General features: G+C 40.4%; 1 protein-coding gene across 1 annotated transcript in view; it reads right to left on the bottom strand.

Annotated features, from left to right (window-relative positions):
- The window catches only part of wdr11 (WD repeat domain 11), a 59,664-nt gene that overhangs the window by 16,006 nt on the left and 26,317 nt on the right, over nucleotides 1-17,341 (bottom strand). Inside the window, exons 11-16 of the mRNA XM_038737231.1 lie at nucleotides 13,620-13,704; nucleotides 7,492-7,598; nucleotides 4,267-4,342; nucleotides 2,997-3,105; nucleotides 2,105-2,226; nucleotides 1,538-1,685 (exon numbers count right to left, since the gene is read on the bottom strand). Coding sequence (XP_038593159.1) covers nucleotides 1,538-1,685; nucleotides 2,105-2,226; nucleotides 2,997-3,105; nucleotides 4,267-4,342; nucleotides 7,492-7,598; nucleotides 13,620-13,704 — 647 coding nt within the window. The remainder of the gene's footprint in view (nucleotides 1-1,537; nucleotides 1,686-2,104; nucleotides 2,227-2,996; nucleotides 3,106-4,266; nucleotides 4,343-7,491; nucleotides 7,599-13,619; nucleotides 13,705-17,341) is intronic.

Raw genomic sequence — 17,341 nt, 5'->3', positions numbered from 1 at the left:
AGAATTTGATAAACCATCGTGGTTTTCCTTTACTGTGTGGAGCAAAGGGAATTTAGCCGTCTCGATTGAAAAAATGAAATGAAAATGGATAACTGTTGACGGTAGAAGAGGTATGAAATTGTGCTTTTTTTATTGGCAGAAGAGGCGGGCAATCAACAGTAAACAGAAGGTGCTACCTACAATATAGCATGACTCAGCTTGACACAATTACAACTAGATAATGAATACAAGAAAGTTCCTGAAGCTAAAGTCTTCAAAAAGACGGGTGATGGGACTCTGGGGAAAACAGATGCTCGGGCAGCTAAACACCTTTCTTTAATCAACACTCATAGGGTTCTTTCTTAGTGGTGACACATCAACTTGTAAAGTAATCCATCCTGTAAAACATCCTGCTGCTATGCTATTACCAGCACATCTTCCAGGTGTCATCCAGGTGAAAAGAAACCCTGTCTTCAATAATAGTTACCAAAAAATTGTTTTTGGTTTTACCAGCCTGGCCATTTTGCTGTCAAAGCAAATTAATAGCTCGGTTACAGTTAGATGCTTTACAGGTAAATACAGTAACAGTTTCTCTTCCTCTGAGCCTGAGTCACGCTCTGGACCAGTGGAGAGAACACAGTGCGAACACTCACTCTGGGACAAAGTGATGACACACTGATGACACATGTTTAGTTTGTTATCTAGCAAATAAAGAAAGAAAGAAAAAAGGAAAAAGAAAAAAAGAAATCATAAAGCTGTAGAATTTAGCTAAAAACCTTCAGCTTGATTGCATACAGTTTATTACTGAGTGTGGCACGCAAAAAATCTACTGTATCATCCCCCACACAGGCCCCACAAAAAAAATTGCAGGACACAGAATATAAAAGGGGGAGTGATGACTTTGACTTTATAGAGGAGGAAATTGTGCGGATGCTGGCTAGCAACCAAAAAAGAAGTGTTTCTTTTGACACAATGCAGTTGACTGATCACACAAAGAGGGAAGTAATTGAACACTTTGCTATCATCTTTATAGTATTTATGACACTGAGAAAGAATAGTACATAAAAAAAGATTAAACCTTTAAACATAACAGATGATGCCAGGGAAAAATAAGAGGAGACAGACAAAAGACAAAAAGAAAGGCACTTGCACCCTTTTTCATCTAATATAAAAGTGACACAATCTGTCACATACAATGATGGATGTGGTGTGGAAAAGTCAAATACAGTATAGAGGACAACGTAGGTTACAATACTGAGAGAAAGCATGGATTAATAGATTACAGATAACACATAGATACATATATTTACAGAGAGAGGGAAGGAGAAAGGCAGAGGTAGAAGTAGTGATAGGAGACATACTGATGCTCGCAGAGAGTAAACAGGGAAAAGAAAAGACTCTCTGTGTACCGAAAGGATTAACAAAATATCAGATTGAATGGAAAGGGAGAGAGCTGAAACGGGTCGGATTAGCTTTGTGCAAAAATCAGAGTGGATGACCTTTAGGGGGATAATAAGTAAAAACAGACATATAAAAGTCACAAAGTCTCTGGACTCACATCAGGGGGTATTCGTGCACCATCTTTGACTGTGTTGCCCTCTACGGTGATGTGGTAGACCTGCCCGTCTGTGTCAGTGAATACAAAATGCTCCCTGGCTGAGATGGCCTGGCTGGTCTCCGACTTGCTCTCTGCATCCTGCAGGAGACTGTAGTGGAGAAACACGTCAGGGTTTTTTTCACTCGTTCCAGCGTGAAATATTTTGGCTAAATATCTTAGTATTCTGCTGCAGACAATTGTAAGGCCAACCAAGGCTAATCGTACCCCAGGGGGTACTGCTACAACTGCTGTTGTCAGGGGAACAATTGTAGAGAAGCTCCACTAATTTGAAAACATAAAAATTATGATTTCATAAAATAAAATCCACATATTAAGATGTCTGTATGTACTGATGTAAACACTGACTTCAGTTGTATGAACATTATTTAATATTATTTAAATAATATAAAAATACAGATCTCAATCTGGTGTTGGAGTGTTAGTCTGAAAAACATGCCACACTCTGCCTTAGGGCTTTCCATCCTGGCAAAAGGCTTCCAATAACAAGCTGAAGTTTATAACGCTGACCTGATGACTGAGGATTCAACGCTACTCTGCTCGGCGTCCGACACCGTCTGCCGAGCGATGGCCTCCCTCGCTGCCATCTGCTTCTTCTTTAGACTCTTCAGGTTGTGGGATGGGGACCACTCCTGTTTACACAGTACATGCAGTTACAGCAACAAACCCCAACAAAGACCCAGACACAAGCACATTTGCTGACAACAGCAAATCATTACAGTGCAAAAAGCAGATAGAGACAGGAGGAAAGGAAAGTGATTTGCACGTACAGTAGATGCTAACTTAAATAAAAACGAGGCACACAGGAAAGCTGTTTTCCCCGGCCTTCCTGTCTAGCTGCTGGAGCACTGTGGCTGTAGTCTGGCTGACTCGAGGTTATAATCAATATGGAAATGAGACAGCAATATGTGGGCTGGGGGAGGCCAGCATGTATTATTAAGGTTACTGGCGGTTTTATTTGCACTGTGGAGGATTTTACAGCCCCACAGTAAAGTTTGTCCAGCATAACTCTTCTTTTATGAGCATTTCTCTGGCCTAATGAAGCCACTGTTCTTTGCTGAGTTTGGGGAAAATGCGCAGACTAATCTTTCAAATGGCCCACTCAAACACAAGAAAGGGAAAGGGGTCAAAAAGTATAAGAGACTATTAACAAAGGGAAGAGTCAACAATGGGTGTTATTACAACACTGAACACTGACAGTGTGTTTTGTTTAAGTAAATATATAAACTGTAGATGTTCAGATATGCAGCTGTGAATTTACATAATACTGCAACGCCTGTTGGCATTTCTGTTAAGTTTGAATTTCAGTATTTGTTGTATTTTTTTCCTGTTGTGTTTACCACTTTGGACTTAAGGATCGGTGAAAGACATGTTTTTTATTAGTGTGTAACTTTGTCAGTACCAATGCAGTAACAGCGGGGAAGTTCTTAGCCATCTCCCGGAGAAGTGTCCCCGTCCTGATGTCCCACAGCTCCAGGGGTTTGTCTCTGAACACCACCACCAGGTACTGTCTGGGGATGGACATCACAAACACACAAACATTCAAATACACACAGTTTCTTGTGGTTTCTGTATTCCAAAAAAGGTCTCTATATCTGGTTGCCGCACAGCGTGGATGTCTAAATCTTGTGCGAGCATGCATTCAGTTCATCAGGTAATGTTTCAGAAAGTTAAATGCAACAAGGATGAATTTCCAAACTGCCCCTGCTTTGTGCTAAACTCTTCAACCATATTGTAAGTATGCCTTGTAAGTAGGCACAAATGAGCAGCATGGACAAGAACTTTTTTTGCACATATGAACTGGGGCAAATGTGGGTTTATCCCTTGTCCCTATGAGACTCTGAAAGTAGTTTCAGTAAAAAAAAATCTAAAGAACAAATTTAGGTGCAAAATGTTAACCAGTCTTACTATGTAAGCAGCACATCATTTATCTGCAGTTGTTAAGCAGCTTGTATGTAATATATACTACTTTTATGGCCATGGCTTGTGTACTGACCCTTGCATTCATTGCCTCCACAGCAGCCTACTTATTTCACTATAGAGAAGGGAACATTTGTTGCTATTAGCAATAAAGCAAAAACGCAAGTGTCAGAAGTCACTTAACGTAGGCAGAATAATCAGAGGTGTCACTCTCCAGTATAATACACTATCCGCCTAATCATATTTTTGATGTATACAGAAGACAAGGACTCTCCAACTTGGCTCAGAAAAATACGATGCCCTTGAAAGGAAAGCAGAAGTTAGTGTCAAACACTTTGAGAGAAACTGAGAATACAAATGACAGCTGCTATCTGATAACCTTGTGTATAGTTTTATTTCTCAGAAAATGTGTGATGACTGTAAATGCATGCTCTTTTATTTATTTTTTTAAAATATCATAGTCCCATTAAAAGATGCAGGACTGATAAATACATGAAAAATGACGATTCAAAACTGCACAATATGAATATAGATTCAATGGGCTACTACAACTCTCAATGCTCAAAGACAGAAGGAGAGCTAGAGAGAGACAGAGGTGAGATGGTTCTGGGCCGGCAAGGTGACGGTATGTGATGGGTGTAAATGGTGTATATGTAAATGTGCAGTGTGTGTGTGTCCCAGGTAAAAGCATTAGAAATTGTGTGGTGTTTTGGTATTTGGTTTTGTTGCCGGTGGGGGTGCAGGCAACTCACTTGAGATGAGACACTTTAATCATCTCAATGGGTGGCTCATCGTTTCCTCGCTCGCCTCTGAATGCAAAGCATCTGCCTGGAAAACACAACAGACACAGAGGGAGAGACAGAGAAAGAGAGGGAGAGTCAGTGAGAGTGTGGGGGAGAAAAGGTGATGATGTAAGGCAGAAGATGGTATATTTCCTTACACCTGTGAGGATTCATCTCATTTCACTTTAGTGTCAGAGCGTCTTGGTTTCATCGGTTTTGCTTGAGTGGGAAGAGCAAACGGCCGACAACTTATTCTCGCCACCTGCTCTAATCCTTGCCTTTCCTTTGCATTTTTCCACCCTACCAAAGTCGACATTATGCAGAGCACCGAGGTACCCCTTCAAACAAAACAAAAATGCCCTTCAGGTGTCCTATCGCATTTGCCTAAGGAAGTGCTGATCTGGGAGGAGTGTGTATGGCCTGTTTAAAATGTTGAAGTGACAGAGCTGCCTGTGGCGGTTTGGGGGGGTTGCATGTGACCTCCAACACTTGTGTTGAGAGGGCAGTTGGTGCGTACCAGAGGGGACAAAATAGCGGACTAAAGCGTCCCTTTTCACCATGTTGTTTCCTCAGTTACACACAGTGGGAGGGGTTGCATGAAGGCAGAGTGTCAATTATTCCGGCTCATTATTCAGATGATCAGTCTACAGGCTCTAATCAAGTGTCAAATGTGCATTCATAAAAACACACAGGTGTCTGTTCAGCTGCTTTAGGCAAAGGCAACAGGGCATGCTTTCTCAGTCATGCTCTTCATTTACTGGGTATGATCACTGAAAAGACGCATCAAAGTGCTAAGATGATGACACCTGCCATGATCACGCTTGTATAAATGGTGTTGTAATTATCAAATGTACACACATAATACATATGTATACTGTGTGAGGCAATGTAAACTGAGTTCATTACCACTTCTCAACACCAACCTTCCCTGCAGCACACAAAAAAAATCCTTTCATAGATAAAGAATAAGTCCATTCACAACAGCTGCTAACATTGCTGAAGAAACCAGATATCACTAGAAATGAGTAAGGCGAACAAGGAAGGTGATTTTTCCTCACAGAGTCAGAAATCTTATCAGAAAATGCTCCCGCTCTAAAGGTCACAAGGTGTCTGCCATAGCAGATTAGTCTTACAGGTGGAGCACAAATCTTTAAGTACAGAATAGATTTTTGTGCTGTTTGATTTGAGGACTTATGCAAAACAAATCCTCACTTAAGACAAAATAAATAAATAAGACAAACGCACACAAACTCAAGTGACAAAAATGTGCTAATCTGTCTGAAGTCTTCTGAATCTGGCCCAGGATGTCCAGGTCTAGCAGCAATTTAAAGGCTTTAACTGTCATTCAAACATCTACCATTAAAACATTATATAGAAAATATGGAAAGAACACATCTGCACTCAAATGGGTGGGCTGAAAAACTGTAATTCTGTAAAAAGCCTCATCTTTATGTGCTTGTTAAATCACAATCTCTCGTTTTTTTATTTCTACAAGTTGTAAATAAAGACATCCTGTAGAAAAGTCATCTTGAGAGTCTTTTTTCAGTATGGATGGAGCTGTTTCCCCGTTGTGTCCCTTACCATTTTGGTGCTATGCTGGGCTAAACACGTCTCAGACCTATTGTATCTCTTTACTGAATACACACAGATTAAATTGAGATTGATCTTTTCCATCTATCTCTTGATAAGACAGCAAAGTGTATTTCCCAGAATGCTGTGACTAGAGCAAACACACTCACACATCAGAGATGTGAGGCATGACACTCAGCTCTCCACAGCCTTCGTGCACTCCCAGCAGCTACATTTACAGTCAAGGGCACCTTGGAGGATCTCAGTCAGTTAAACTAATTTGAAGTGGCGAGTTAACAGTTAAGTGTGTTAAAGTGTGCAGGCCTGTAACCAAAGCTAATGCTGTGGACTTCTAACTTTGACCACTGGTGCTGAGAGTCACTTCCCTCACCGTCATCCTGAATGAATTATGGATAAAGGTTCTGTGACCCAACCATTATAGTTTTTCTCAAGCCAAACACATTCAATTTAAGTAGACACAACAAAAACAAAAGATTTGTTACATTTTACAAGTGTTCATGAATTATTTGTATTTAAAATTACCTATATATTATTATTATAAAAAGGGCTGACCCTGAATAGTCTATGATTTGATGCTTCGATGGGCGGAGCCTGATTCGACTGTCAATCTCACAGTTAATGTTTTTAAAGTGCATAAATAAATCCAAACTTGTAACCCTAACCCTGGGTCGTCCTGTGCATGTGTAGGCATAATGTGTGTGTAGGTGCGGAAGAGGAACACTTGCTGAAGAGACGGAGCACGGAATGCACGCAAAACTCTGCGCAAGGTGAATGACAGGCGAGAGAGAGAGAGAAATGGGTCTACAAAAAAGCCTCAGTTTAGCTGGAAATTTACAGTGTAAGATGAATGAATAGAGACTGCAGCTCTGCGGCTTCTCCCCAGCTCGCAATCGCCACCGCACATAAACACACATGATTCGAATATCAGTCGACTATAGGCAGCACTTGACGATTCTGATTCGACTATGTAAATCCGTAGTCGAAGACAGCCCTAATTATAAATAATTCAATGTGATTCTCATATATTTGCATATATACTAAAAGAAAAGATTTCCACTGAAACTTAACCATCACCTCCTGACCACTCGTTGCTTCCCCTTCAGGTTACTTTCCAATTCAGCCCTCTCTTTCGCGCAAAAACTGAAGCACTGTATATTATCCACTCCCTGGAGGTCACTGCTGGTGCAGTAATTCTATACACCCATCAATGGGCACAGGCAAGGACATAAGTCGCTCTGCAGGAACTCATGATAGGATCTCATTTTCAGAGCTAGGCATCCCTTGGTCGTACCCTAACACTGTTTAGTTTGGACCTAATTTGGAGGAGTGTGTTAAGTATCCCCTGGGGGAGAACAAGAAGAGTCTCTCAGAGAACCACATAGACAGAAAAAGACAAATAAAAAGAGAGGCCAGAGAGTGAGAGAGACTGAAGTGTATACTCTCTTTGCTGTTAAGGCTGCAGGAATCCTGAACAAAACAGAAACCTCAATAACAAAAGGCAATAGAAAATTGCTGGTTGGTACCTTCAGGTAAAGGGTACAGGTGTGTGTGTGTGTGTGTGTGTGTGTGTGTGTGTGTGTGTGTGTAAGCCTCTAAGCCTCTCACCAGTAGGCAGGTCGACATGCTGCAGTTCATTTCGCACGAGGCCCATGTTGTTGGGAGAAGAAGTGGCAAAAGATAGGAAACTGGTAAGACTCACCCATTCAATCCCCCTGTGGAATAAAGACACACACACGTTTTAATTAAATGAATAATATTGCTATCTAATTCTTGCAGAGTCAAATGTTCCTCCACCACATCCTAGCAAGATAAATTACACCTAAAACCTCTACATAAGATGTAAAAATGCACAGCAAATCAAGCCAGCAAGTGTGAGATATGAATTTTTCTGAGAAGTGGGCCCAGCTCAGGGAGCACAAACTCCACCGTAATGAGATGGTAAATAGCCACATGATTAATTAGTCGATTTCCCCACTAAAATGTAAATGAGATGCTAAGTAGCCAGGCCTCTTTTGGCATGGCTGTGCTGGGGCAAGGGCTGCTGGGCTCATTTCCATAAAGCACCTCTGCTCTCCCTTCCACAGAAAACACACAGCTTTGAATTTAATGTTGAACGTCACAGCACTGGAAATAACAGCAGTGCCCTACATGCGTCTATGCAGGAAGGGAGAAAATCTAATGGAGGTATTTTCAAACAAAAAACGAGGGGTTTAAATACACCAAAGCAGTGTGCAACATCACTTAAACTAAACAGTGTGGAAGTGCTTGCACGTGTTAAATAATATATGCCGAGTGTGAGCACAAGGTACAGTGGTGTTGAGTGAGAGATGACAAGCAGATCAAAAGACGGCTTTTGAGTGTCATGACTGTAGAGCAAATTCACAGTGACAAACTGACACGAGAAACCAGGCAGAGGAAACCACTGCCTAATCACTCGCTTTAATCCACACATACGCACATGCAGGAGTAGCTACAGACATTTGAAGTAACTTATGTTTGTGTTGCGTAGCTCATTAAAGTTTGTTGGAGTTTTGAACTTGTGGATACCAACTTTTCTCTCTTCTCATTAGAGAAAGTCTGGCTCTGCTTCAACGGATGGTGTTTGCTCCCAATCAATCTCTTAACAGCATTAATTGATTTAGTCTCGTGCTTAATTAATCCTGGTGAAATAGTTTTGCTGCTCATTAGAGAATAATAACTAATGACTCACAGCCTTAGTTGATGTTTGGCTGTTGCATTGTGGGGCGTTCAGAAGGTGGTGCGACATTCTGACTTGATCCCTTTTAAGTGTGACCTGCCTCACAGACCATTTAATTACGGTCTTTAATGTCCAGTATGTTACAGAGGCACAGCAGGAGAAAGGAGTTTAATGGATAACAAAACTGCAAGCACATCACTATCATTTCCCTTTATGACACAGAGCTCCCTCTCCTCATTCTTCAAATCGGCTAGCGATGGGCGAAAATGAAAACTCTTTAGTTTCCAGTATGTACCGGGTCAGCTAGTTGAACGTCCGGTCATTCATGAATCCTTGACTTTTCCCCACTCCTATTCACGTGCTCCTCGGATGGTTGTTCTTCCAACTTCAAAGTGTTGATGAGCTTTAAGTTGTAAAGTGGAACCGACATGGAAGCTAGAGAAGTGTTCAATAACACAAAAAGCAAAAGAAACGGATCAGATGAACCATGAAATATGACTGACAAATAGTTTTTCAGATCATTCTGACACCACATAAATGCAGCGGCAGCACAAGGCCGCAGAGTTAATGGTGCCATCTGCTACTAGCTGGCTCAAAAAGAGACCGATCACTAGTCAGTGACATTTCTTTAACATCGTATTGAGTTTACAAAGCCTCCCTAAATACAAGTGGGATGCTGAATCAGTGTATTAAAATTATTATTTTTCTTTATTAATGTATGGTATGTATGTATACATGGTGTCTGGCAATGCAATGAAGTTTTGTGGGGTGGGCAGCAATATCTGTCGAAAGTTCACTGTAATGGAGTGACGCCGCAAAAAGTATAAAAACTTTTGAAAGATTTGACACATTTACTTGTATCAACTCAAAGGAACCGATACTGTGAAAAGAATAAGTCCGCCCATCACTAACATCTACGTGAAAGGTACTATTACAAGAGTAGCGTAGCTCCTTTAAGGAACAGGGAAGTGCGTAATGTCTGTGAGTGCGAGTGGCAGAAAAATTATTATGCATGCGAGCAGGGGAGAGGAAAAAGGTTAGAAGTAAGTAAGTGTAGACTACAGTGTGTCAGGACCAAGAAAACTGTTTCTCAACTGCTGGAAAAGTGAGGGGGGTTAGCCCTAGCAAACATCTCCCCTGTGCTTCCGACTACGGTCTGGAAGCTATGCAGGAAATGCTCAGTGTAACATTAGCTAAATTTATAGGAACGTTACTTACTTGACTAAGCTTCATTACTACCTACTTGAATTGAAAAATATACTATTTTCAGCTATCCCTGTGGTAACACCTCTTAAAAATGCAGGAGGATAAAGCTTTTCTTCACACACTCACAGTCACTGTTGCCAGGTGACATCAAGGACAACAAGACAAACAAATACTTATACAACTGAGCATGGGGAGTTTACACAGAGGTCCAGGGCATGGAGGTGTTCATACAATGCATTACAACAGGCATTCAACAGAGTCTCTACAATTTATCAAATTCAATCTGTATCAGATAGAAAATTCTGATGTTGAGTTTCATAACTAAATAGCTTTTAATTGTGTTGGGAGTTCTGTCATTGATTCCTAGAAATGTCAATACTTTCCCGCTAACCCTGTTTTTATTTTCTATTTTCCTGGTTCAAACGCAGAAAGAGGGAGCTTCCTAATTTAGAATACAGCTATTCCCTGAACGGCCCCGTTGGACATTAAAGGAACAAAACAGAAGAACATTTGGCTCAATTTCAGCCACGTATCAAGTAATTTATTCCAAGTGAGAATGGAAAATATTTATATGCAGCATTTATTTCACATTTCTCCCAGTAGTCATTCTGACTTGTCATAGCAGGACAAACAAGTGTAACTAATAACATTTATGATGGCTCTGTTCTGCTAAGGTGTTCCAGTGAGCCAGCATGCACAATATCAGAGCCTTACATTAATGTTTTTAGTAACCCCTGTGTTTGACAAGTCAAAATGTTTACCGAGACAAATGGGTATATCGTATAAACTTTGCTTGGTAAACAAGATCTAGACGTTATATTGGTTTCATTTCTAATACTCGGAATTGGCAACGGTAGTATATTTGTTACTGTTAACTCGCCAAATACAAAACCCACTTACTTACTTACTGTATCTAAGTATTACATCAGCAGCTCTGGGTAGATGTGTAACATTGGACATCACTAATCTGTCACACTTCTCTCCTTCTACCCCAAACACACACACACACACACACACACACACACACACACACACACAGAATGAAATACAGGCCTGTAATGCCATTTATTGAGTTGTTGTGATGAATGTATCTGCACGGTACACAAAGCTGGTCCCATTTTTCAAGTGCATCTAAGCTCCCACACTTCGCAAAACAATTTCACCATTCACTTATTTGTTGGGATAAACATACCAAGGCAGCTCTGCATTATGTTCATCAGCTCCTTGCAACTGTGCAGGGTTTTTTTTGTTTTGTTTTGTTTTAAGTGTGCTGTGGTTTGATCAGTGTTGGGAGTAACGCGTTACAAAAGTAACGCAATTACAGTAATGTATTGCATTTTGCTGTAACGCAGTAATAGAAAAAAAAAAAAAAAGTAATATTATACCCGTTACAATCTCAGTAACGCATGTTACAACACATTTTAATGTGAAATTAAATGGTGTTTTGTTTTTTTAATTCACTAACACCGAGAAACATTTCGGCAGCAGATAAACAAATCCATGAGTTAAAGAGTAACGTTATTTCCTGTTGTGGGAATCTGACGGTCGAGACTGTAGGCAGGGTGCTAACTACAGGGCAGCTCGGCTCCTTTTAACAAGACGGTAGCTCCCCTGACGGATCATGCATAAATGGATCTCTAAAGGCTGGTGTTTGTGTTTTAACAAATTACTTTCATGATCAGAGAGGCTGCTGTCAGCTCATCGTGACCGATCCTGTCGGAGTTTTGGGAGGGAGATTAAAATAATCAATGACGTTATGCTGCTGTACCTAATGCGTAAATGCGCACAGCGTCTTTCTTAATGAGGAAACGATTCATCCTATTTCATCCCCGCTATTAATCAGAAGGTTAATTTTTATGACCCACCCAATCCGCGGACATAACTCTGCACATTACTAGAACCCACCTACGCAGTACATCTTACTATAAGAATAATGGGCCAATTAAATAGCAGTGAAAGTAACGCAAAAGTAACATAAAGCATTACAATTCAAAGACAGTAATATTGTAATATAATTAATTACTCTCAAATGACAGTAATTAGTAATCTATAATGTATTACATTTTGGTAGTAACTTGCCCAACACTGGTTTGATACACAGTTTGTGGTGCCAGGATTTTTCTGTTACGTTCACCACTGTACATTATATTTACATTTACTCATTTAGCTGACGCTTTTTATCCAAAGCGACTTACAATTGCTATATACTGTATGTCAAAGGTTGCACACCCCCCTGGAGCAACTAGGGGTTAAGCGTCTTCCCCAGGGACACACAGGTGGATGTGTCACAGTGGAAATTTAACCCGGATCTCCCACACAAAGGCATGCGTCTTATCCACTGGACAATCACCACCCTGTACATCATATATCAAAAAGGTAACCAGATTGTCACTTGGCAACATGAAGCATTTTCATTTATTTTTGTTTTTAAATATACCTTCAGTGTTTCACTTGTAAAAAGAAGCAATGCTACTACTATCTGCTTTGCGTTTGGCTTGTCAAAAAAGCTCAATTAAAGGTTTTTCCAGCATAGAGAATTAGGAGGTGACCGACTGTCAAATTTCGACCCGCTACCACACCCCGACAAAACTCAGGTGTCTTTGCGGTAAACACTATTTTCTAACAAGTGCTTTGCATTTAGTGGATTTCTGTCATTTGCACAGTGCACTGGGAAAGACGGCAAAACATCCACAGAGGAAGAGCCGTGAGATAGCCAGTGAAATGTAAAGAAAGTAATTAAAAAAAAACGTTTTAATCAGTTTTTTCCCCACTTTAAACAGACATCTGGAGAACCTGATATTAGTTCATTACAATACCTACTTTTGAAAAAAATGACCACATATAAAAGCAAATTATTTAAATTAGGAAGCAAAATAAGTATTAAAAAAACTATAGGCAGTCTTAAAGTGTTGTGATAAAAGTGTGCGATGGGATGAATTAAAATACATACAAATACATTGTTTAATGCTTCAATAACAGGAGGAGCAAATTTGTGCAAATAATATCTTGCCACCAAAGTCAAACTGTTTGACAAGATATTTAGTATATCAGTATTTGAGGTCATGTTCTCAGTCTCAGACATAGCTTAACCCTGTCATGTGACATGCTTCAGTAAGAACAAATATTACTGGGACCACTATATTATGTTATATTTAATTTAAGCTTGCTTAAACTTGCTTTTGTAAATTGTGTAGATGAACATGTTAGCTTGTTGTATTTAATATAATGTTGAGCAGGGGACCTTTTGTTTTTTTAATAAAACATGCAAATTTTCTTCATTCATATAATGAGATGTGCATCTTTATTTCTTCGAGTAAAGAATACCATACTCAGCCGAAGCACCCTGAGAACATGAACCAGATAAAACCCCTATAAAGCAAGCTAAGGAATTATTTCTCTTTAACACACAATATGGTGATCTAATTACGTGATTGCCCATTGCCTCTGCAAACTCTAATGAGCCTGAAAACAATCAACAGAAAATCAATCAACCTCGTGCTGACTGACTAGCCACTGGAGTCTTGTTCACCAACGGGGGCTGAACTAGGGATGCACCGATACAACTTTTTCTGTACCGATACGATACTGATACTATGTTAGCTCTCCTAGCAAAATGTTTGTGTCTACTGGCATACTGCTGATGCATGTTGTCGTACGTGCGTAATTGAATAGATCGGCCCACTTGTTACCGATACCTGATCCAGCTATTAGAGTAAGTATCAGGCCGATATCCGATATCAGAATCGGATCAGAGCATCTCTGAACTGCTCACTCTGGAAATGTTCAGCATGGTTGTGCACATTTAACTAGACAGAAACAAATATCTTACCTGACTTCACAAGAGTGAACGCTGAGTTCTTTGTGGAGAAGACCACTGGTCAGGTTATAGACTAGTACAGACCCGTTGCTGGTGCCTGAGACGAAGAGACAGAGAGCAGTGCATTAGAAATATGACACAGAAAGACAAGAAGTCACAAGCCGTACTATTCCTTATCTTAGCAGCATCTACCCTCCAGCAGGATCAGACAGACGGTGTGTCAGTGTGACAACCCTGTGTGTTCCATGCCACTGCAGTAGGTTTGGATAGAGGCAGCACATCAAACCCTGTGTCACTGAGCTCACAGCCTGGGAACATTGCACTGTTTCATCTGCTGCTGGGAAAATAGCACTACAATTCCATTCCTCCCAAAACTCCACCTGATTAAATACTGTAGGTGACATTTGACACTGTGATCAGAGGCTCTGAGGTGGTTTGACAAAGTGGTGTTTTTTCACTTTTGTTCATACCACAACAGAGAAAACCAATAAACAGCAGAAAATAACTTAAAATCATTGTGCATCTTTTTCAGCAAATGCAGAGAAAGTTGAAAATAATGTATTTGTGTTCTTTGCTCAAGAGTATCCTGGCAGTGATGACTTAAAATAATTTTCTGGAGATTTGAACAAGTGATGATGCATCTTAGCTTTGGGCTTTAAAAGATAATTTTGCTTATTTAGCAGATTATATAATGTGTTATATGTTTTTGGGAACTGAGTACTGTGCACTGTTTTGTATTGGTGATGATTTCTAATTTATCTTATTAAATTGTAGCAAAACAAATAATAAAAGCCCTTATTCACACTTCCAGCTTTGAACCATAAAAAGCTGACATGCTATTTAGCATATGCATTTTTTAATGATTAGAAGAGCTTTTTCATGGTTTTATAAAATGCCATGGGCTAATTTTACATTACTGTGAAAAACAAGCAGTTATGAAAGGCACAAAACAATTGAGGTTATAACCTAAGCAAGGAAGCTAAAAGACAGCTATTAAAATAATTACTCAAATCTAGAGCATGGCAAAAAAACAAACAAACTCTGCAGCAGATGTGAAAGCAAGTCAAAAATCCAGTCTCAGTTTCCAGACGTTCTTTTTATTATTGTGGTGAACACGGGCAGGTGCAGGAGCACATTTACTTCTATAATTATCCTGAGTATGATGGACTGTGCCCAGTCCCTCTGAAAAAGACTGCTCAGTCTGCACTGGGCTTCAGCGAGGCGACCACATGCTGACACAACATCTGGAGGTGGTGATAGGCAGCGGAGTATTAGACATCAGTATTAGACAGTGTGTGGTGTGCATGTGTGTGTGCGCGTCTTTCCCACCTTCTCTTTGTGTAGATGGCATGTGTGGAAGTGTAGGATGTTCCAGAAGTAGTGTGTGGATGGAGATAACGGAGAAAAACAGTATGAATGTTTAATTTATTCGAGATGATCAAGAAGAAGCTGCCCCGCCATATGGCCAGGTGACGTGAAAGATGAAAGCTGCTGATTTTGATTCTGGGACAGATACTTCAAATATGACAGCAAATAGAAAACTGCCAGTTTACCCACAACATGGGACATAAGAATCAAAAGCCAAATTCAGGTCAGACAGACATACCAAAAAGATGCAATGTATGAGTAGCACTGTGGAGTGTTTGGCAGTTGTTAAGTTATCCCTCTGTAGTTTTTTCCAAGACGAATGCAAAACAGCGCTCTGTCACTTTTATGCTCATTCAGCTATTGTTAAAACACAGCAACCTGGTTTTGTTTCGTCCACTGCACGGCTTCATACCCCACAGGGAGCGTGTATTGTCTGATTTTGTTGACTTGCTCAGATTTTGTTTATTTGGTATTTTATTCTTGATTTTTGTGCTTCTACCATGGGAAAGTAGGCCATGTAGTTTCTTTTTTTTTCTGTTTTAACTGTGTTTATTGTTGAAATATGATTGGGAGTCACCACAAGGTTGTTTTATTTTTAAAATTGACCGGATTTCTCCACACCCTTTCTGACTTACAGCCCGCTTCAATCTGCTCCGTGCAGCTTGACATGGCTTTCGTCAAAAATAGATTAGACACGTACTGTTCTCTGTTTCCTGTCCCTATGCTAAACTAAGCTAGTATCAATCTTCTTATCTAGCTGTTGGCAAGAAAGTGAAGTTAATGTCTGCTTCACCATGGAAATTATTTGGTTATCTCAGTTGTTCCAATAAATTCAACTTACTAAAGGTGCTGAACTTGTGAGACACTAAGGTTTTGTACATCTGTAGCACTGCAAAATTCTGCAACCGATTACATTTTTTGTTTGTTTTCTATACATGCAGTCTGATTTCCCATCTCCCCAAATAAATGACTTTAAAATCCTTCACCAAATGATAGGAATTTATGTATTAGGCAAGAAAAGAGAGGACTTCTCACACTGTCCTTTTACTTGCAATAAACTAGTTTAGAGATACAACATTTTGGTCCTTAGACCATTCAATCAGTCCCACAGTCAGTGTGCATTTAGCCAGTTAGAGGCAAATCTCGCCATAGAAAACTGGACATTCTCTTTTTTTTGTATTACCTCTGTCGAGGTTCCAAGTGAGCTAAGTCGACACCAAAAGGTGACGTGAAAACACAGCAGACTACGTATTGGTCAGACAGATCCCCGTCTGGTGCGCGCAGTTTTATGAAAATTGATAGCGGATCGAAAATGTGCTCAAACGTTTTCGGAGTTGAGAAGTCCACAAGTGCCAGCCGGGCAGTCGCACTCACACAGACCAATGCAGCCAACACAGCAGACAACTCCCACAACAACGGCATAGGAAAGGCACACAGTTGAGTAATGCTGAAACGTTAAATCAGGTGACATCTGGTGCCTGTGGGTCGCATGTGTGTCGCACAGAACAGAAATGCCTACAAACCCTTGTACGAGCCCACAGTATGAAAAATAAGAGTGAGAAAGTAAAGATAAGAATACGAAAATGTTCTTGCTTGAGGCCCAGAGATCCAAAATCTTCCCATCTCTTCAGTAACAGGACACGGTCACAACCTCTAGGTGGCACCTTAAAGTAGCAGAAGGGAATTATTGAAAAAATAACTTTTTATCCTATTTGCTAACACTGTCACAATAGCCTGACAGTAGCACATGAGATAATCTGTCATTTTCTTGATGGCATTTGCAAGAATCCACCACACTGGGACAAAACAACCAATCAGAGCCAGGAGCAGTCTCTAATGCGGTGTCACTCACTGCTGGTGCACCCGCTGCGTGGGGAATAACGTTTGAGGGGAGACAGGGGTACAGTAGCCTCTAAACCCACTCTTAAATGTTTTCATAGCTTTCCCTGAAGCCTGGGGCACTCTGCCCTGAGCCGCGAAGCACTGGAGGGGTGTTGAGAAGACGAGTCGAAGTGAGAGGCACCGTAGTCTTGGCGAGACTCTCGCAAACAAAACTGCAGAGCAATCCAAAATCTATCTAAATGTATCAACACACAGCACAGCTGATGAAAGAGCTGGTCTATCCTCTGTTGAACCAAACTGTACAAATAAGTGTGAGGTGACAGAAGATAATGTATACTCTAAACTGGAGGCTTCGAATAGCCTTTTGTTTTGTGGACTGCAAACATAATGGATATTCCCTTTGACAGACCAATGGAGCTGAGAATGAGAATCAGTCCATCTGATAATTGTTTTGCGGTTTGAGGTGCATGCCTGAGTAGCTGCCTTTATATCAGTACATAGGTGTTATTTCCCACATTTTGACG

This window comes from Micropterus salmoides, unplaced genomic scaffold, assembly GCF_014851395.1.
Source record: "Micropterus salmoides isolate LMB-PRFRI ecotype aquatic unplaced genomic scaffold, ASM1485139v1 Ms_hic_scaffold_22, whole genome shotgun sequence".
NCBI classification, from domain to species: Eukaryota; Metazoa; Chordata; class Actinopteri; order Centrarchiformes; family Centrarchidae; genus Micropterus; species Micropterus salmoides.
Note: the sequence above shows the minus strand (reverse complement) of the source record. Positions and strands in the feature narration are given on the sequence as shown.